Here is a 22,621-nt window from a genome sequence, read left to right as displayed (position 1 = left end):
CCAAGTATTAAGATTGTTTCACAAAGAGGAGTTAGATCCTCTTATTCCTTTTGTCTTAGAGGAGCTGGCAATTCCAGCGCCACAACCAGTGACGGATTCCACTCCCGGAGATCCTGTTCTTGCAGGGCTTAGAGCTCAGTCTAAATCTTTCCCTTTTCATCCAAAGCTTTTTCAATTACTTACTCGAGAATGGGATGTCCTGAAGCTGGTCTTAAGGTTACTAGAGCTATGGATAAACTATATCCACTCCCACAAGAATATTTAGAATTGCTGAAGGTCCCTCAAGTTGACTCTGCAGTTTCTGCCATTGCTAAACACACCACAATTCCAGTCACTGGAGGCACGGCTCTAAAGGATTTTCAGGATAGAAAACTTGAGGTTCTCCTTAAACGTATTTTTGAGGTATCCGCCTTAGGGGGTACGTGCGGCCGTGTGCAGTAGTTTAATGCAGAGGGCCACCGTTCGGTGGGTTCAACAATTACTTACTTCTCAGGACTTACCATCGGCCGAACTTGAGCAAGCCAATCGGTTGGAATCGGCTGTTGCATATACGGCTGATGCATTATATGACCTCTTACGTACTTCTTCTCGTACAATGGCTTCTGCAGTTTCGGCGAGAAGACTTCTTTGGCTCCGCCATTGGGCGGCGGATGCAACTTCCAAATCTCGCTTAGGTTCTTTTCCTTTTAAAGGATCCTTGCTCTAAAGATTTGGGAGAAAATAAAGTATATAAATTACCAGAGGATAAACCTCATTCCTATCGTTCTTTCAGTACCTTTAGAGGTTGTTTTCGAGGTCAGAGACGATTCCGAACTGGTAGAACTCCATTTTTTTCTACACGACAACAGCCTTCAAGGGCACAGGCATGGGCCCATTCCTTTCGTGGGAGATGGCATCTCCGTACTAACAGCTCCCAATCATTTCCATCCTCCAAATCTACGCAATGAAGGTGCGCCGGCCCATTCCTTGGTGCCAGAGATAGGAGGACATCTTTCTCATTTTTACAAGGAATGGGTCAAATTTACTTCAGACCATTGGGTCCTCAATATCGTAAAAAAAGGCTATGCTTTGGAATTTGCTCGCCCGTTACAGGATCTTTTCCTAGTATCTCCGAGCGGTTCTCTTCAAAAACAGCAACTTGTACGTCAAACTTTACAATGTTTGCTGGATCTAGGAGCTATTGTTCCAGTCCCTCAGTCTCAATATCAGACCGGTCGTTACTCCATTTATTTCATTGTTCCCAAAAAGGAAGGAACATTTCGACCAATCTTGGACTTGAAGGCAGTAAACAAGTCACTTCGGGTTCCACATTTCCGTATGGAGACATTGAGATCAGTCATTGCGGCTGTCCACAAAAACAAATTTTTGGCCTCTTTAGACCTGTCAGAAGCTTATCTTCATATCCCAATTCAGGAGTCACATCAGAGATATCTTCAATTCATGGTGTTAGGCGAACACTATCAGTTTCGAGCCCTCCCTTTCGGTCTAGCAACTGCTCCTCGAGTATTTACCAAGGTGATGGTGGTAGTTGCAGCAGCACTCAGACGGGAAGGGATTTTAGTTCATCCCTATCTCGACAATTGGCTTATCAGAGCAAAGTCACAAACTCTTTGCGAACAAGCGATCAAGAAGGTTCTGCATCTTCTTCATATTCTTGGTTGGGTAGTCAACTTCAAGAAAAGTCATTTAATCCCGACACAAGTCTTACAGTTTCTGGAGGCTCGATTCGATACGGCTGTGGGAAAGGTTTTTCTTCCCCAGGATCGGATGCACAAATTGATGTCACAAGTTTGTCGCCTTTTGGATCTAAATTTACCCACGGTATGGGATTATTTACAGGTTCTTGGTTCTATGGCATCTACTCTGGATATGGTCCCCTGGGCTTTTGCACATCTAGGACCTTTGCAAAGGGCGTTGCTTTCCAGGTGGGACCCCATGTCAGAGAAATTTCATCTTCCTCTACCACTTCTGGAGCCGACTCGGTCCAGTTTACAGTGGTGGTTGGTACCACGTCATCTGCAGGAGGGGATGGACCTGGATCCTCCACAGTGGATATTAGTGACAACGGACACCAGCCTTTTCGGTTGGGGAGCTGTATGCCAGTCACAATCGACACAAGGTCAGTGGATGGCTCCGCTAGCCAAGTGGTCCATCAATCGTTTGGAAACCAGAGTGGTACGACTAGCACTCCGCAGATTTCTACCACTTATTCAACATCAGTCGGTGAGGGTTCTCTCCGACAATGCCACGACGGTAGCGTACATCAACAGGCAAGGCGGCACAAAAAGTCACTCAGTTGCCATAGAAGCAGACATGCTAATGACCTGGGCAGAATCTCATCTACGCCGTCTAGCGGCATCGCACATAGCAGGTGTAGACAATGTTCAGGAGGACTTTCTCAGTCGCCAGTATCTAGATCCCGGAGAATGGGAACTTTCCTGGGAGGCAATGAGCATACTCACCCGAAGGTGGGGCACACCCAGGCTAGATCTGATGACTACCCGTGTCAATGCGAAAGCAGCTCAGTTCTACAGTCAAAGGAGAGAACACTGATTGGAAGGGGTGGATGCCTTGGTTCTCCCTTGGCCAAAAGACATTCTTCTCTATGTGTTTCCACCATGGCCACTAATAGGGAAAGTGCTGAGTCGCGTAGAATCTCACGAAGGTCCAGTGATTCTCGTGGCTCTGGAATGGCCTCGCAGACCATGGTATGCAGATCTCATCAATTTAGCGGTCGATGGTCCTGTCCTTCTAGGTCATCTTCGCAACCTTCTTCGACAGGGTTCAGTATATTTCGACCAAGCGGTTCACTTTTGTCTAGCAGCCTGGCTTATGAAAGGAGGCAGTTAAAAAAGAGAGGCTACCCAGACTCAGTCATCACCACTATGCTTAGTTCGAGAAAGCCTTCTACTTCTCTTACCTATGTTAGAGTATGGAAGGTATTTGATACTTGGTGTAATAGATCCGGCTTGTCACCGTGCAAAGCTTCAATTGTGGACATTTTGGCTTTCTTACAAGACAGTTTAAAAAAGGGTCTGGCTTATAATTCACTCCGCATCCAAGTTGCTGCAATAGGCTGTTTACGAGGTAAAGAGAATGGTATGTCTGTCTCGATGCATCCAGATGTTGTCCGTTTTCTCAAAGGCGCCAAACATTTAAAACCACCAATTTGGGCTCTATGTCCATCATGGAATTTGAATTTGGTTCTTCGTAGTCTTTGTGCCCCTCCTTTTGAACCCCTTAAGCGAATAACTTTAAAAGACTTAACGCTTAAGGCAGTGTTTCTTGTATCAATTTGTTCTGCTAGACGCATTTCAGAGATTCAGGCGCTGTCTTGCCGTGACCCTTTCTTGAGAATTTCAGACACAGGTATATCACTGCGCACAGTGCCATCCTTTTTACCCAAAGTGGTTTCCTCTTTTCATCTCAATCAGTCTGTTGAATTACCAGCTTTTCCAGATTTGGATAAGTCTTTTACTCAATCATGGGACTTAAAGAGGCTTGATGTGCGCCGAGTGCTCTTACGTTATTTAGAAGTCACAAATGTTTTTCGTCTTTCGGAGCACCTTTTTATTTTATGGAGCAGCCCTAGGAAAGGCTGTCAGGCTTCAAAACCTACCATTGCACGGTGGTTGAAGGAAGCCTTTGCTTCGGCATACATTTGTAATGGTCGACCAGTTCCTGATGGTCTTAAGGCGCATTCGATATGCTCTCAGGTGGCTTCTTGGGCTGAGAGTCATTGTGTTTCACCTCAGGAAATTTGTAGAGCGGCCACTTGGAAATCTTTGCACACTTTTGCAAAACATTATCGTTTGGACGTTCGCGCTCCAGACGAAAACTCTTTCGTAAGCAGTGTTCTGAGGACGGGACTCTCCGGATCCCACCCCATTTAGGGCAGTTTGGGTACATCCTACAGTCTGGACTGATCCTGGTATGTACAGGGAAAGGAAAATTAGTTCTTACCTGATAATTTTCGTTCCTGTAGTACTAAGGATCAGTCCAGACGCCCGCCCAGTATTTTTTACGGAGAGTCCGCTATTGACTAATGTTTACTTATTATCTTGATTTCCTTTTTAACTATTTTTCATATACAATAATTTAAGGAGCTCTGAGGATTGTTACATTTTTTGTTATTGTTAGGTATTTGTTCTAGTTATATATATATATATATATAGTTGATCTAGTCATTGATTATCCTTCTTTATTAGTCTCTGCTTTGTTATTCAAAATACTGGAGGATCGCAGGAGGCACCCTGGGATATGGGAGGTGCTTAGAACTTTGACCTTTGACTCCACCTGCTGGAAGGGAGACATAACCCTACATTCTGGACTGATCCTTGGTACTACAGGAACGAAAATTATCAGGTAAGAACTAATTTTCCTATTCCAACCACCAAGAGAAACAATGCCATGGTCATGCTTTCATTATGCGTCCTCAGTTCTGCATTTTAACAAGTCTTTTGGGTAAATTTTCAGTTCGTTGCCAAACTTCCATGTAGCTTTGTATGTTGTGAAAGTCCACATATACTTTTAGGCAACTGAACCCCACCAGCTGATCTAGTCATGTAATTCCCCTTTTTTACCCAGCTAAGCCTTTGAAAATTTACTAGCTTTACACTAGCACCTTTAATACACGCAATTTGGGATGGCTATTGCTTTAAATATTTTCTCTGTGGGTTTTGGTTTTTTTTTTTAACAGAGGGAACTTGAAATGGAGAAAGTAGCAGAAGATATTGAGGATCCTAAAGCTTACAGGTACCGTGAAAATAAGTTAAAGGTGTGTGAGTAGGAAAGAGCACCCCACCGAAGACAAAGAAACCAAATAGAAAATAAACTTGCAGTAACACATTGGCTATAAGGTGAATTTTAAAAGCCTGGCGGGCGCCAAAACCAGGAGTTGAACACAAGATCCAGGCCGGTGCACAACAAACAGATTTTAAAAGCCACCTGGATATGCGCGTACTTGCTGCTATGCACACAAATGAAAAGCTCAAAAAAGGGGCGTCATGTGGGCGGGGCATGGCTGTTCCTGGTTTTCACATTGAAATTAGCCTATAAATAACTTATGTTTACAGGTAGGCACTGGGGTCCCCTGCTGTGCTATGGACGATGTGCCAGTTATAAAATAAATATAAATAGATCTGTGGGGGCTAACAGGAGAGAAGGAAGGCTATTAAACTATGGGGGTTTGGAAGTCCTATCCCTTTCCTGGGTGGACTGGGAATGGACTGGGAAAATTGGTAATAGCATCGCGCACATGTCTTTTAAAATCCCCCCACTTGCGCAAAAGAAGCGGCATTTGTGTGCATACATGCGCGTCCACTTAAAACTGAGCACATATGTGCATTCAGTCAGGCTATTTTATAGGGATGTGCATTTGTTGCATTCGTTTCGGCGGTACCCACATACCTCGCAGGGTAAAAATGGATAGTATATGCATAACTTGTTATTAAAAATACACAGATACTATCCATTTATTCCCGTGTACTATAATGTCTGCGAGGTATGCGGGTACCGCCGAAACGAATGCACATTCCTACTATTTTATAACATGCACACATATGCATCCGCATGTTATAAAATGGCTGTGTCCCTGGGTGCAGGATGATGAATGCGCACACATGTGCACCCTTGTGCTGGTTTAAAACTTACCTCCCAAATGTTTACTATCTTTGTTTATGTTCTTGGTCTTATTTATTATAATGTTTGTTTGGATTCCTTATATGTACTGCAATTTTATGTTTAATTTTCTTTTTTGTAATTCGCTTCTAGTTTATTATAATAAAGAGGTGGAATAAACAAACAAAATAATGATATTCCTGTTCATACCCGGATCAGTCCAGACTCCTGAGTTTTGTCTCCCTTCCAGCAGATGGAGACAGAGAAAGTTTTACTAACACTGCCATATAACCTGGTGTGCCATCTGCAGTCCCTCAGTATTTCTCTGTCTCCAGCAGATGGTAGAAGTGCAAATCCTACAGTCTAATAAAAAAAAAAAAAAGGGAGATAGATTTTAGGATTGGATGAGTCCTCCCAGGAGGTTGCTAGGCCCTGGTGGGGCTATCCCTCCTGGTGTTGTTGTGGTCAAGCAGGGAGTTGGGGACCCTTGCCTGGCTCGGTCCTTTTGCCATTGGGGGTGGACAACTGGTTGTGCCAGTTCCCTACCTCCCAGGAGAACTCTTGGCATCCTGCAGCAGTTCAGCCGCACAGGGAAGTACCTTTTACTTTACCTCTCTTTTTGGTTTCCTCTCTGATAAAGCTTAAAATTTAAAAAAAATAAAAAGTAGCTGGCAAAGTGACGGCAGGCAGAGCAGCAGTATTACAGCAGCCGAGAGGGTTGCGCGAGGTATTCCGGCCAAGTTTTAGTTGTGGAGGAGTTCTCAATTGGTAGTGCTCTTCAGCTATGCAGTCAGACCTACTCGTCCAGCGTGTAAGTCAGTTGATGATGCGTGGCAGTGCCTGCTGCTCTTGTGGCGATGAGCATGTGCAATTCATGCTATTGCTCCCGATGCCTCTCTGGAGGAGAGGGCAGGTTGGGGCAAGCAGAGGCAGCATTGGAGCAGCAAAGCAAGCAAAAAGCAGGCATGGAGGCACCCCAGAAGGCTGCAAATACCCTCCCATCAGGCACAGGAATAGCAGCCATCTTTACTTTGGTCGAAGATGCTTCAGAGCCTTTGAGGGGGTGGGAAGATTTCCCTCCTCCTTTGTCCCTAGCAGTTCAGAGCCCTGTGAACAGGAAGGAGCCTAATTCCGATGAGCAGGGTGACCTCCTCAGATACAAGTCTGAGGACTCCGCGGTGTTTTCCTCGGAGTTTGTGCTGCTTATGCATTAGGCATACTTGGCCAGGAAAGCAAAAGGGGGGCAGTCAGCTTGGTCTCAGGGATCCTTTGGGCCATGTCCTGATAAAAGACCTAGGAGTTCAGGGGATAAGATTCCTAGGTGGACTCAGAGGGTCCTGGGTATGGCGGCGCGTCTGATTAGTCCGGACAAAGGCTCTGAGGAATCAGAGGAAGTAATACCGCTGGTAATTGTCTCTCCTGAAGCTGCTGCTGCTGATACTAGCTAGGATGTGGTGGAGCCAGATGAAGGGCTGGCCCAGGTCCTGTCACTGAAGGGAGTGACCCAAAAGTGGTGCGTCTCTTCCGCAAGAAGGAGCTGTGGCCCCTAATCCCACATGTTTTTGGGAATTAAGGTTCTCCAAGAGGAGTCTGATTAAGAAGGGGTGAACCCAGTCATGGATGGCCTAAGGGTCCAGCGAAAGCTTTTCCCTTTCACAAATCTGTGAAAAAGTTAGTAGTCAGGGAGTGGGATACTCCAGAGATAGGCCTGAAGGTTGGCCAGGCGATGGTAAAATTGTACCCATTGCCTAAAGACACTCTTGAGCTTTTGGCGCTTCAAAACGTAGATGTGTCAGTGTCAATGGTCACTAAGAAGACCACCATTCCAGTGGCTGGTTCAGCAGCAGTGAAGGATATGCAGGACAGAAAATTGGAAATTCACCTCAAAAAGGTTTTTGAGATGTCTCTGTTAGGCATACATGCCACCGTTTGCAATAGCTTTATGCCTGCGCTGGGTGCAGCAATTGCAGGCTACAAGGTCATTGTCTGCATCTGAGGCTAAGCAGGTGGACTGTCTGGAGGTGGCAGTGGCTTATGTTGCTGATGCCTTGTATGACTTCATCAGAACTTCTTCGAGAATTATGATATCAGCAATCTTGGCCAGGTGTCTTCTTTGGTTAAGGAACTGGTCAGCAGATGTTTGGTTCAAGTCAAGTTTAGGAGCATTGCCTTTCAAGGGAAAACTATTTGGAGAGGACTTGGAAGAGCTAATCAAGCTATGACTAAGGGGCATAGGTTGCGAGAGGATAAGCCAAAAGAAAGCAAGGGTTCCTTTTCAGGCGTTTCCGTTTCTGGCCAAATAGAAAGTTTCATCAAAGTAGGCCTCCAGCGGGAGCCCAGAGGCAAAGGAGGTGAAAGGCAACAATCCTGGGGCCAGTCCTTTCAAGGGGAGCAGAAAACCAAACAGAGATAGCCTTAGCCAGGGATCTGGTGGAACTAAGTCCTCGCAATGAAGAGAGATCGGTCCACTCCTCTATTCCTATGGGAGGATGTCTGACTCTGTTTTATGAGAGGAGGGCCAAAATCACGACATACAGGTGGGTCCTAAGCGTGATAAGAGACGCTTTCGCGTAAGAATTCTCTCGGCCTTTATGAGACTTGTTCATGGTCTCCCCTTGCACTCCATTCAACAAAAGGAAGATGGTCCAAGAAACTGTGGATCATTTACAGAGGCTGAGAGCCATTGTTCCTGTGAAGCATAGAACAGGAAGATATTCTATATATTTCATGGTTCCAAAAAAGGAAGGGTCCTTCGGTCCAATTTTGGATTTAAAGAAGGTGAATGTGACTCTCAGAGTTCCTTGTTTTCGTAGGGAAACCCTGCACTCTGTCATCACAGAGGTGTGCAAAGGAGAGTTTCTGGCTTCCCTAGATTTGACCGAGGCATACCTGCACATAGCAGTCCACCCAGATCACCAATGATTCCTGAGATTCATGATCCTTGGGAGGTATTTTCAGTTTTGTGCTCTTCCTTTTGGTTTGGCAATGGTGCCGTGTTCCTTCACCAAAGTGATGGTGGTTGTTGCGATGGCGCTCAAAAAGAAGGACATTCTGGTTCACCCGTATCTGGACGACTGGCTCATTTGGGTGAAGTCTGAAATCCTCTTCAGACAGGCGGTGTCTCAGGTCCTGCAGCAGTTGAGGTCACTAGACTGGGTGGTGAATCTGGTGAAAAGTCATCTTGCCCCGTCTCAAGTTTTAAAGTTCTTAGGAGTGCGCTTCAGTACCAGGAAAGGGAAGGTTTTTCTCACCAAGGGTTGCATACTTAAGCTGCAGGAGCAGGTTCGCAGGCTGTTGAATGCTACAGTGCCCATGGTCTGGGACTACCTTCAGATTCTAGGCTCTATGGCATTGATGTTGGAGCTAGTTCCTTAGGCCTTTGCACATATGCGGCCTCCGCGAAAGATTCTTCTTTCCCAGTGGGATCCATTGTTGGAGCACTTTCATCTTCCGCTGTTTCTCGAGGAGGCTGCCAGGTCAAGTCTTTCATGGTGGCTTGGTCGGGCCCATCTGAGTCGTGGAGTGGACTTGGATGTTCTGGACTGGGTAGTAGTTACCACTGATGCAGTCTCACCGGATGGGGTGTGGTGTGCCAGGGTAGGAAGGCCCAGGGGCAATGGTCCAAGGACGAGGCATCCTGGTCTATTAATCAGTTAAAAACAAGGACAGTACATTTTCCGTTGCTTGCCTTTCTGCCTCTGTTACACAATTGCCTGGTGCACATCTTGTCAGATAACACGACCACAGTAGCTTATATCAATCAACAAGTGGGAACCAAGATTTGGGCAGTGGCCCAGGAGTTGTTTCCCTGGGTGAAACGGCATCTGGCATTGCTAGCAGTATTCTATATAGCTGCAGTGGACAATGTTTAAGAAGATTTTCTCAGTTGCCAAAGGCTGGACCCTGAGGAATGGGAGCTGTCTGAGGAGGCAATGGCTCTTCTATGGTGCAAGTGGGGCATCCCCTGCCTGTACTTGATGGTATCTCAATGGAATGCCAAGGTGCCTCGAAGAGAACACAAGACAGAACAAGTCAATGCCCCAATTCTACCTTGGCCCCAAGGGATTCTCCTTTACGTGTTCCCCCCATGGGCACTGGTGGGCAAGGTGATACGGTGGATGGAAAATCATCCAGGAGAAGCGATCCTAGTGCCGGAGTGCCCACAGCAGTCATGGTTTGCAGACCTGTTCAATTTGGTGGTAGATGGACTGTTATGCATCTACCGAGGCTTCTTCGTCAGGGTCCATTATTTTCGGATCAGACGGATCGCTTTTGTCTCATGGCTTTGCTTTTGAGACGAAGCAGTTCAGGAGGAAAGGATATTCAAAGAATGTCATTTCCACCTTGTTCTAAGCTAGAAAGCCATCCACTTTCTTGTCTTATGTGAGATCTGGAGAATCTTCAAGGCCTGGTGTACGGATCAGGGAGTAAGACCTACTCAGGTGGCAGTAGCACACATTTTAACCTTTTTGTACAATGGGTTGGTGAAAGGCTTGGCCTTTTAACTTTATCAAGGTGCAAGTGGTGGCCTTGGGTTGTCTTTGTGGCAAGGTGCATGGAATGACCTTGGCCGCTCATCCAGATGTGGTGCGTTTTCTTTGGGGGGGGGGGGGGGGGGGGGGGGGCAAAACATTTGTGTCCTCCGGTGCGGAAAATATGTCCTTCCTAGAATCTTAACTTGGTCCTAAGAGGGATGTGTGTGGCACCTTTTGAGCCTTTAAGGAGGTCAATTATAAAGGATCTCACTCTGAAGGTAGTTTTTCTGGTGGCAATTTGTTCGGTCTGAAGAATTTCTGAGCTTTAGGCATTGTCGTGTAAAGATTCCTTTTTGAAGATCTTGGACTCTAGGATCTCGTTGTGTATGGTGCTGTCTTTTCTCCTGAAGGTTGTATGGACATTCCGTTTGAATCAGACGGTGGAGCTTCTGGCTTTCCCAAAGCTGGATGTGTCAACGCCGCAAGCAAGGGATCTGTGGTTTTTAGATGTAAAACAAGCTCTGTTTCGTTACCTCAAGGTCACCAATAGCTTTCAGGTGTCTGACCATCTCTTTGTACTATGGAGTGGGGCTAAGAAGGGGCAGAAAGCCTCAAAAACCACAATTGCGTGGTGGCTGAAGGAAACTATAGGCTTGGCATACATCTGTAAGGGACGACCTGACCCAGTGGGATTGAGGGCTTATTCTCCTTGGTTGCAAGTGGCTTCTTGGGTTGAGTGCCGGCAGGTGTTGCCACAGGAGATTTGTCAGGTGGCCACTTGGAATTTGTTGCACACATTTGCCAGACATTATCGTTTGGACGTCCATGCTCCACAGGCCATGGGCTTTGGTGAGAGTGTTCTTTGAGCAGTATTCTCGCAGTCCCACCCTAATTAGGGAAGCTTGGGTACATTCCTGAAGACTGGACTGATTCGGGTTTAAACAGGAAAGGAAAATTGGTTCTTACCTGCTAATTTTCGTTCCTGGAATACCACAGATCTGTCCAGAGTCCCACCCTGGTTGTGGAGGAGAGTCCACTCGTACTTCTTTTGTCTATATGCTGCAGAGTTGCTCCAGGATTTCAGGATTGTTCTCCTGTTTTCTGGTTAGAAAGAATAGATTTTTCCATTGTGGGGTACTGCTTTTCTCCTGCTTATTGTGGGAGTTTGTTTAATTACATTAGGATTTTTATAGTATGCATCTTGGCTTAGGTACACGGCAATTTTGAGGGACTGCAGGTGGCAGACCAGGTTATATGGCAGTATCAGTAAAACATCTGCTGGAAGGGAGGCAAAACCCAGGAGTCTGGACTGATCCGTGGTATTCCAGAAATGAAAATTAGCAGGTAAGAAACAATTTTCCTTTTGTCATTAGCAAATGAGCAATAACTGAATTCAAACTGCATCAAACAGCAGTACATTAAAACATGGTTGCCTAAGGCATTTGTGCATTTATATATATGACTGTCTCCTGTTTCTGTTATACGCTGGAGTTCTGTGCGATCCCATACATTGACAAAAATACTCTTTCAGGCACTGTTGCAATGTGAGAACCACATAATGAAACTCATGGGTACATTTTCTCAGTACTTAAATCCAAATAATACATTTGTGTCTTAGAGAAGGTTAAGAGAGTTGCACAGAAAAAATACCAACCCACATGCCATGTTTGTTATTCACTTGTTCTAAGTCAGTGCTTCTCAACCCAGTCCTTGGGACACACCTAGCCAGTCAAGTTTGCAGGTTATCCACCATGCATATTCATGGTGGATATCCAGAAAATCTGATTGGCTAAATGCATCCCAAGAACCAATGCTCTAAGCTCCCACTGCTTCCTGCTGTCAGAGACAGTATGGGGGCGAGATGGATCTTCAGTCTGAACCAATTTGGCAATTCTTAACGTTGTTTGCTTGTGGAGGTTTGTTAGCATCATAAGGGATAAAACACAAAATGCTGCAAATAATCACTATTACCTGGGCATCTGAAATAGATTGTGACGATTGTAATTTATGCAAGATCCTCTTACACATGTAAAAGGCATTTGTATGCAAGTTCGTGAAAGACTAATGCCTTCAGTTTTTATCTACAATAATGATAAGCTGAATTATGAGTAAGGGTATACACTGTGTGGCAAAAATATACTGGGAGAGCATAAGTACCAGGCAACTCTTTCTAAAGCAAAGATTTTTTCATTGTGCTGTTCCCAGATGGCTCTGTATTATCAGAAAGAAATATTGACAAACAAAAATCCTGATGAAACCACCTCCAATAAATCCAATATAAATCCTGTGGATCAATCAAAAATCTTAAATGTAGTTGGAAAATGCTTTCAAGAAAAATGGGCATTCATATATTATGTGGTTATTATTACAGTACAACAATTGCTATCTGGCGAGTGTTCTAGACCACTAATGTGTATAATCATCACACTAGACAATTGGGCAAAAATATAAATGTGCCAATAAACCACTATCTTTTTCAAAACTTTTTTCTTTTTGCAATAAAAAAAACACACTTATTTTTCTTGCAGTGCAGAAAAGAGACTCATGAATCATCAAAATGTCCGAAACAACGCCGTTTCGGTATCACTAGTACACCTACTTTGGGGGCTCCACATCAGTTTCCAGAGCTAAAAAATGTACATCACCCTGTCAGCTTCTTCATTCCAATGTCTAAATCACATGACCATATTTAATCAATGAAGAGGGGTTTAAAAAAGCTACATGAATGAATACACTATACTGAATCACATGACCTTTGTGACTAATCATTAGGAAAAATCAAGAGTAGGCACCATATTCAAACACTTCTAACCACATGAAAGCTTATTTTCAATATGAGGTAGCAAATAAGCAATAAAATGTAACAAGGTATAAAATGTTATAAAAAAAACCAACAACAAACCCTAACTTCTAATATTCATAACATTTAACATAGAAACATAGAAATGATGGCAGAAGAAGACCAAATGGCCCATCGAGTCTGCCCAGCAAGCTACGCACTTAATCCATTGTTTTTTTCCCTTTTTCTCTCTCCCACCTGTTACTATTGGCTTCCAGTACCCTCCAGCCCTAATTCCCCTCCACCCAATTTAGAGAGCAGCTTTGAATCTGCATCCAAGTGACATCCAGCTCAACTAGGGGTAGCAACCTCTGCAACAAGCAGGCCACCCCCTTGCCCCATACTCTTACCCACCCCTGTTTTTATTTTTTTTTTGGAAATAGCAGCCCTCCATCCTTCCGCTCCGTGAAGGTGAAACACCAACTACTGGCCACTGGCATCCCGCTCCGTGAACGCCTCTGTGGCTACTGCCGCTCCGTGCAGTGTTTGAATGCCGCTGTGGCTACTGCCGCTCCGTGCAGTGTTTGAATGTCTCCACTTTATTCACGCCCTCTAGACTTGATGGATCCACAGTGTTTATCCCATGCCCCTTTGAAGTCGTTCACAGTTTTAGACTTCACCACTTCCTCCGGAAGGGCATTCCAGGCACCCACCACCCTTTCCGTGGTGATGTTCAAAATAACATTTTGCATTCCATATTCAGATTTAGACCCTCCAGATGCACTGTTCATAATCCGTACAGCCATCTCTTTCAGAGAGTTGGTATTCAGCATCGTCACCTCTCCAAGCCAATCACAAGCCAGGACAAATCTTCAAAAGAATGTCTTTTCTCCGGGCAGTGAGAGATCATTGAGGTAGACATCTTCTTTGTAGAAATCCAGCTTCAATATTTCAATCAAGCATGTCTTGGCCATGCATTTGGTCTTTCCAATACATGGACATTTGATGATACTCATGTTTACTCTTGCACAAAATATATGTATGTATTAAAGCATAATATAAACTGCATATCTCAAAATGTGATATATGTCATCAAGTGTCCATGCCTTCTATTATATATATTGAGAAGACGAAACATATATCGTAGTCCAGACACACTTGTTTGAATATTGCAAGAACATTCCTACAAAGAAGTTGTTTAGAGAAAGGACATTCTTTTGAAGATTTGTCTAGGTTTGTGATTGATCAAATAAGCCTGGCTTGGAAAGGTGATGAAATTGAATACCAACTTTCTGAAAGATAGATTTACAAATTAGAAACAGTGCATCCAGAGTGTATGAATAGGGACATGGAATGGGAAACATTGTTTTGAACGACATGTCATTGTGAACATTACGGGTTAGGTTTTTTTGATTCATTGTTATATTTGTTTCCTTATATGCTACCTCGTATTGAAAATAAGCTTTCATTAAGTGGTTATAAGTGTTATGTTCTAGGTTATCACCCCCCTTGTTATTTGTAAACCGGCATGATATGATTCTATCATGAATGCTGGTATAAAAAAAGCTTTAAATAAATAAAGTGTTTGAAGATGGTTCCACTCTTCCTAATGATTGGTCAACAAAGATCATGTGATTCAGTATAATGTTTTCATTCATGCAGCTTTTTTAAACATCTTTTCATTGGTTAAATATGGTCATATAATTTAGAGACTGGATGCTATTTAAATTGTGTTCTGGTTTCAGCTCTTGGGAGAAGTGACGAGGAAGCTGATAGTGTGATATACATCAATGTATAGCGAACTGATGATGCCGAAACACGGCTGTGTTGGGAATTTTGATGATTTATGGGACTCTCTTTCTGCACTGCAAGAATAAGTGGCTGTCCTTACTTATTTTATTGCAAAAAGAAAAACGTTTTGAAAAAGATAGTGCTTTATTGGCATGTTTAAATTTTGTACAATTGTACTTATGGGCAATGATTTTATACATTAGCAGTTTAGAATACTGGAAGAGCAGCAATTGATATTCTGATATACTACAATTATAACTGCATTAGATATTAATACCCTCTTTTCTTGAAAGCATTTTTCAGCCACATTTAAGATCTTTTATTGAGCTACGCTGTTTTATCTGTATTACAGCTGAGGCTTTCTTGGGACTTCTCAATCCCTCAGAGATAAGGTAGACTTTGATATCCCTGATTTATAAATGAATAGGACTGAAATGAAGACCAGGACTGACCCTCCCTCCCTAGTGCCCTTATAGTAATCTCTCTGCTTTGACATTTATCTGTAATGGGTCTCTCGGTTTGACTTTCAGACATCATGACTGTCTTCTTTTTTGACTGCTCATTTCCAGCATTGAGAATGCCAAGCAAAAAAGGGAATATGACCAGATGGTGAAGGAAGCCGAGGACAGAAAGGCCAGAAAAAGACATGAGCTTGACATCCTGAGGACAGAGTTCCGACAGCTGTTAATGAAAAACAAGGAGCTCCCAACCCACATACATCTGCATAGAGCGGTATGATCTCCCGGGAAAGCCACTGAAGCATACTTCCTATCAAAACATATAGTTGTAAGCAGTTTGGATGAGATTCTAATTGAATCAAAAACTAGTTAAATCAAACTTTCTCTCTAGCATGGTGGAAGGAGTCTGCTGCCTCCTCTGCATGAACCTTCAATACATCCACTCCAGGGTAGGCAATGTTCAACCAGCAAAGTGCTCTGACTCCACAAAGGACTTGGTGTATTACTTAATATCAAAGTACCTACTGTGTACTCTTCAATGCTGTAATTTGAAAGCAAGCAAGAAATAAGTAGGAATACTGCAAAAAAGGAACATTTCTGCTCATTAGCTTCTTGAAGTGTTCACAGACTCACTTACGCTTAAGGCTGCGGAAGACAATTAATAATATCGTTATAGCCTAGTCTTCATCATGCCCCAGTAAAAATCTCCAATGTCAAACATACGGGGACTGGCTGAGCTTGTGAACCAGAGGCAAGCTCAGCCAGTCCCTGCTGTGCAGGAAGATGAAAAAAGCTGGCAGCACTCATCAGCTCCCCATGTGATTTGATTACTAGCGTTATTTTAACAAGTCAGAGGCTGTGCTCCTGTATGCCAGCATGGCTGACCAATTAGGAAAGGGAACTGGTGGCGGGAGCCTACATACCCAAAATAAGGGGGCCCAGAAATATACAATCAAACAAACACTTGGTCAGCAGTGACCTCAAATCAAAGATGAGTATGAAGGTACCAGCAAGCCCATTGGTGTGTCCCGCTGCGGTAGGCTAGGACCGCCCGGTCAGTTCAATCATCCAGCTTAAAAGTCAATATTTTTTTTAAGATTTTTTTATACAGCATATAAAATAAGTAATCATAACGGACTAAATGAATAATCCAACACGGCCAGAGTTTCGCTGTACAAGCTTCCTCAGGGGTTAGATAACAACTCTTTAATCCAGCACACAGACTGTTACCCTTAGCTCTTTTTTGGGGCGGGAAGGAGAGTAAACCAGGTGTCATCACTAGTCACGAAGAGGTAAATAATCAAAACTAGACAGATTATAATCACAATAATCAAAGCAAAACTAAGCTAGTAGATTACTGACCAAGAAAAAATTATATGCAGAGATTTGCATCCACTTTCTCCTCGTGTAATTATTGGGCACAAAACTATGGGCATATAGTTCCATTCAGCACCTGCCTTTCCCCCTGGATAAAAGTAAGCTCATTCTTGCAATCCACGTACAGGGTGGGCAATCACCAATTTCTGCAGGTAAAACACTGTTTTACCTGTCCATACCCAGATCAGGACCAAAAAAGCAGAAAGGAAGGCAATCTATGAAAGCCGTAATGGTATAAACAAAAGATAGTTGCCAGATGTCCTTTTAAAATCTTTAATATGGTGGAGACGTGTTTAAAATGCCCAACTCTGGCTGAGTTTCGCCACTATTCAAGTGGCTGCCTCAGGGGCTTTAGCTTCAGGACTCAAGCACAGCTTGTTCGTGTATCAGTCATATTTAACGCATACTAATGATCAGTAAAGCATTTACAATTGGAGCCTGTCATTTGTACCAAGTCTAAACGTGCTGTCCCCTCTCCTTCGCTTTAAGGTAGGACATCCGGCATCTATTTTTTTTTGTTTATACCATACCCAGATCAGTCCAGACAAGTGGGTTTATGCATCCCTACCAGCAGATGGAGGCAGAAAACAAAACTTTGAACCGAGAGTACCACCTGCAGTCCCTCAGTATTTCTCTGTCTCCAGCAGATGGGAGAGGAGCAAATCTGCAGTCTGTTAGTTAAAAAAACCCCAAAAAACACAAAAAGTTAGTTCAGAGTAAGGAAAAGAAGATCCGGAGCTCCCAGAGGTGTTAGATACTTTCGCGGGCCATCCCTCTGGTTGAGCAGGGTGAGCAGGGGGTTGAATATCCCTGGCCAGGCTCGAACCTTGATTCCAGGGGGAGGTAAAGCCAGGGGTCCTGGTTCCCTTGCTCCCCCTGAGGGCCTCCCACCACAGCCGGCCTGTGGAAGTGTCCTGGAGCCCCAGAAGCAGGAAAGTATCCTTTTCTGTCCCTTTCTGTCCTTCCTTGAGGGGCTGGGAAGGCTGGGGGCATTTCAGGGACGTCGGTACGATTGTTTTTTCCCCTTGCCACGGCTCTTTCAGCTCAGTGTAGCAGGGAGGAGAGGCTCGCATGGCTTATGCTCGCCGTTCAGCACCCTGAGCCCAAACAGCGGTGCAGCTGCGATGGCTTTATTTTTTCTCCTTCTTGGTTTATTTTTAGCCGCGAGCTGCACCGCGCTCACCATGCCGACTCCTGCTGAGCGTAGGAAATCCTATCAGGCCTGTTGGGGGGAGGCGCTCTTGCCTCAGCACAGCCCTTCTCTGCCCGCACTGTGTCTGTGGAGGTGAGGGAGCCTCCATACAGACTCCCAGGGGCAGACGCTGCACTTGGGCTGCAGGCCCTGTGCAGGAGGCTGGGGGGGGGGGGGGGGGGGGGCACAGAGACTGCAGCCATTTTAGCTCCGTGTAGCAGGAGCCCTGCCTTGGATATGGAGAGCAGGGATTCCCCTCCCCCACTTTCTCCTGTGGTTCAGGGATTGGATGGGGGTGGAGAGGTGCCTGCAAGCGCAGGAAAGGACTCGGGGACCGCAGAGCAGGTGACCCCTGCAGTGGATTTTCTGCAGATTTCATTTTGTTGATGCATGAAGCATATCTTGCCAGGCAGGAGTTAGGAACTAAGCGGCCAGTCTCTCATCTGGTCTGGGTTGGCCTTAAAAAGCTTCAGGCTGAGGCATCTCTGTGGAAGGGGGGCATTTTGTGCCTGTTAGATCTCGAGCATTCGCTTGGTGATGATACTTCCTCCGAGGATACCGAGGGCACTGATCTGACAGGTGATGATCCGCAGGAGCCAAAAGTGGACCAGGGAGCCGGTCAGGGCATGGACCGGGGCCTGGGTCTCTGGGTGACTCGGATATAGATGAGGTCTCTTTGATGGAAGGGGATGATCCTAGGGTCGTTAGGTTATTTCGCAAGGATGAATTGCAACCGCTCATCCCTCAGGTTCTGGAGGATCTGGGGATTAAGGTGATGCAGGAGGATTCAGACATGGAGCGGGTAAACCTGGTGTTGGAGGGTCTGCATGGACCACCGAGGACATTCCCCTTGCCGAAGCAGGTGAAGAAATTGATTGACCGGGAGTGGGATTCCCCAGAAGCCGGTTTGAAGGTGGCCAGGTTGTACCCCCTGCTCGAGATGGGGAAGCTGCCGAAGGTGGAGGCAGCGGTATCAGCGGTGATGAAGAAGACGATCATTCCTGTAGCAGCTTTGAAGGATGTCCAGGATCGGATGTTGGAGATCCTGTTGAACAGGCTGTTTGAGGTCTCGACTCTGAGCCTGAGGGCTACAGTCTTTGCCAGCTTTATGCAGAGGGTTTGTTTGTGCTGGGTGCAGAAGGCTCAGGAGACTGCTGGAGGTACCCCTGCGGCTGCCGGCCAGGGTGCTCACCTGAAAGCGGATGTGGCTTATGTGCAGATGCCATCTATGATTTGTTTCGCGCTTCGGTTAGGAATATGGTGTCTGCGGTGGCTGTGCGAAAGCTTCTGTGGCTACGCAATTGGTTAGCGGATGTTTGGTCTAAGGCACAACTTGCTAATCTCCCTTTTAAGGGACATATATTGTTTGGTGAGGGCCTAGAGAAGCTGACAAAATATCTGGAAGACTCTAAGAGGAATAGGTTGCCCGAGGATAAGGACACTAAAAAGAACTTTTCGTCTCGCTCTCGCTTCCGTAAGATGAGGAGATTTTGTGCCAGCAGAAGTTCATCCAGTTCTTCACAGAAGCAGGGTTCAGGACGGCAGCAGTCCTTTCGGGGGATCCGTAGATCGGCCACAGAGGGTTCTGGACAGGGGTCTGGAGGTGCCAAGCCTGCCCAATGAAGGCAGGCTGGTCCATTCCTCCCTCGTGGCTGTCGGAAGAAGGTTGTCCTGTTTTTACAAACAGTGGACAGAATTACCTCGGGTCAGTGGGTGCTGTAAGTAATAAAAGATGGCTATTTATTTATTTATTTATTTGATGAGTTTTATATACCGTTATTCGGTAGAGCCATCATAACGGTTTACAAAAGTATATATTTATCTTGTAACTGAGCAGTAATAAGAACATTAAACAGATTCTTAACAGTTGGGTAGTAGTACAAAACCATTTAAACATTATCAGAGAGATGGAAAATCAAGTCCAGAAAGAAATATTATTAGGTTAGAGGGGGAGGGCATGCAGGTACAGGGAGAGGGGATGAGTTAAGCGGTAAACAATTGAGAGTTCAGTTGAGAGTCGGGATGATTAGATGATTTACAGTCAGTGAGGAATTTGCAGAACATTAGTGTTTTTAAGTCCTTTTTGAATGTTTTTAGGTCATGTTGAATTCGTATAAATTTAGGTAGGGTGTTCCACATTTTGGGTGAGGCAATTGAGAAGGCTCTTTCTCTTGTGGTTGCAAGATGCGCATCTTTGACAGGGGGAATGTTTAGGTAACCAGAGTTATTGGAGCTTAGGTTTCTTGAAGGCTTTTGAGGGATTATGTTTAGTGAGTTAATGCGTTAGAATTTTCTCAACCCCTCAAGGAGGCCTTTGTAGTGTCCTGTTGCACTTCGCCCACCAAGCAAGCAGTGGTGCGGGACACTCTACTATGCCTGCAGCGATTGGAAGCCGTCCTCCTGGTGCCACTCAAGGAGCACGGTCAGGGAAGGTATTCCATGTACTTCGTGGTATTCCATGTACTTCGTGGTTTCCATGAAGAAAGGCTCATTTTAGCCCATTCTGGATCTGCAAAGGGTAAGTGCGACACTGCAGGAGCCACGTTTTTGGATGGATACATTGTGAGCAGTGGTGCACAAGGGGGAGTTCCTGGCCTCTCTCAATCTGACGGAGGCATATTTCCATATTCCTATCAGGGTGGATCATCAGAGATTTTGGCGATTCACTGTGTTAGGAGAGTATTTTCAGTTTTGAGCCCTGCCCTTTGGATTGACTACGGCGCCAAGAACGTTCACAAAGATAATGGTTGTAGTGGCAGTGGCCCTCAGAAGAGAAGGGGATACTGGTTCATCCTTATCGCAATGATTGGCTCATTTGGGCGAAGTCAGAAGTGGAGTACTCTGCCTCCATTCGGCGAACGATGGAGCACCTGGAATCCCTAGGCTGGGTGATAAACCGGGCAGAGTCAACTGGTCCCGTCTCAGTACTTGGACTATCTGGGTGCAAGATTCAAAACCCTGGTAGGCAAGGTGTTCCTCACCATGGAAAGGATTCTCAAGTTGCAATCGCAAGTGGTTCGTCTGAGGAACCTGCTGGTCCCCAAGGTATGGGATTATTTTCAGGTCCTCTAAAAAAGCTCAAACTCCTACTGCACCCCAACGATTTCTGCTCTGTTCTTCAATCAATCATCCTTTCCAAAATTGATTACTCCAACAGCATCCTCCTGGGCCTCCCCAAAAACACTCTTGCCCCTCTACAAATGCTCCAGAATGCTGTGGCACGCATCCTGACAGGTACACGCAAAAAAGAGCATATCACCCCCATCCTCAAACAATTTCACTGGCTCCCGATTTCCGCCAGAATTAAATACAAGACCCTATCCCTCATTCACAAAACGCTTCACAACCCCAATATGCTTTGGTTTAATGACTCACTCATATTCCACCCCAACAACAGACCCACTAGATCGCAATACTTAGCAATACTTCAAACTCAATCACCCAAACTCACCCACCTTATGACAACTAAAGAACGCTCCATATCTATAGCTGGACCCACCTTATGGAATACCATGCCACCTGATTTATGACAAGAAGCATGCCCCAAAAAGTTCAAACAAAGACTCAAAACATGGCTGTTCATACAAGCCTACAGAAACAACACGTAACCTTTCCCTCCCCGGGCACCTTCTTAAATCGACTCTCCCTGCTATAGTTTAATTTCCGACCTTTGTGAGCTCCCTACGGGCTCGTGCGCAATTGTTTCTCCCTTTTGACTTATATTCACGATTTTCTCTCTCACTCCTACCCCCCCTCAACCTCCTTTAATTCACTATCCTGTAAATATCTTGTAATTACTCTCCTGTAAATATCCTTTAATTACCCCCCTGCCCCATAAACAGTGATTCTCTAATCTTTAACTTCCCTCAGCCCCTTCTATTACCACAATTCTCCTTAATTCCCTCCACCCCAGTTAATTAGTAAATTGTAACTGCTTTAATCAACAATAATGATCTTTGTCCTTATGCAACTGTTAATGATCCCTGTATTTGCTATGTTTTCCCTTAGCCCATATTAACTATTTTTGTTTTAATTGTTTAATACTGTTTTAAAACCGTTCTTTGTAAAGCTATGTTAGCTGCATTACCAGTTCTGTGGAAACCGATGTGATGTTCCGAACGAATGTCGGTATATAAAAAAAAAAAAAAAAAAAAAAAGTTAAATAAATAAATAAATGCTATATCTGATGCCCTGGGCTTTTGCGCATGTGTCCCTTACAGAAAGCTCTCCTATCCCATTGGAATCTGATGTCAGAGGAGTTTCAAGTGCCGTTGCTGCTCCAGGAAGAGGCCAGGTCCAGTCTCTCGTGGTGGCTATTGTAGTCCAATTTGGAGAAGGGAGTGGATCTTCCCAACCACTGAGACTGGCATCTGTGGTACTGACCACAGATGCCAGTCTCAGTGGTTGGGAAGAGGTATGTTAATGATTGGCGGCCCAAGAGCAGTGGTCCCCGGTGGAAGCATCCTGGTTGATAAACCTTCTGGAAACAAGGGCGGTGCGGAGGAATATGTTCTTTCTCTCTCGGATTCAGAGCTGGGCAGTATGTGTGTTCTTGGACAATGCAATGACAGTGGCCTATATCAATCAGCAGGGTGGAACGAAGAGTCGTTTGGTGGCTCAGGAAGTTCATGAGGTCTTTGCCTGGGTGTAGCTTCATCTTGTGGCTCTCGCAGCATCTCACATAGCAGGCGTGGACAATGTGCAGCCGAACTATCTCAGTAGGCAACAACTGGACCCAGGAGAATAGGAGTTGTTAGTGGAGGCCTTTGTGCTCCTTCAGCGCAGGTGGGGCAAACCCCAGTATGATCTCATGGCAACAAGGAAGAATGCCAAGGCAACCAAGTTTTTCAGCCGCCAGCGGGAATTTGGCTCCGCAGGGATAGATGCCCTAGTTCAGCTGTGGCCAGAGAGGCTACTCTGCTGTGTGTCT

The 22,621-nt window shown here is 45.1% G+C and overlaps 1 protein-coding gene across 2 annotated transcripts in view; it reads left to right on the top strand.

The window, feature by feature from the left end:
* Positions 1–22,621, top strand: part of CFAP44 (cilia and flagella associated protein 44) — a 131,467-nt gene that overhangs the window by 55,446 nt on the left and 53,400 nt on the right. For both annotated transcript variants that reach the window (XM_029578456.1, XM_029578457.1), the window contains exons 20-21: positions 4,700–4,755; positions 15,234–15,396. In XM_029578456.1, coding sequence (XP_029434316.1) covers positions 4,700–4,755; positions 15,234–15,396 — 219 coding nt within the window. The remainder of the gene's footprint in view (positions 1–4,699; positions 4,756–15,233; positions 15,397–22,621) is intronic.

This window comes from Rhinatrema bivittatum, chromosome 15 (genome assembly GCF_901001135.1).
Source record: "Rhinatrema bivittatum chromosome 15, aRhiBiv1.1, whole genome shotgun sequence".
Taxonomy (NCBI): domain Eukaryota; kingdom Metazoa; phylum Chordata; class Amphibia; order Gymnophiona; family Rhinatrematidae; genus Rhinatrema; species Rhinatrema bivittatum.
This window is presented reverse-complemented; position numbering and strand designations above follow the sequence as displayed.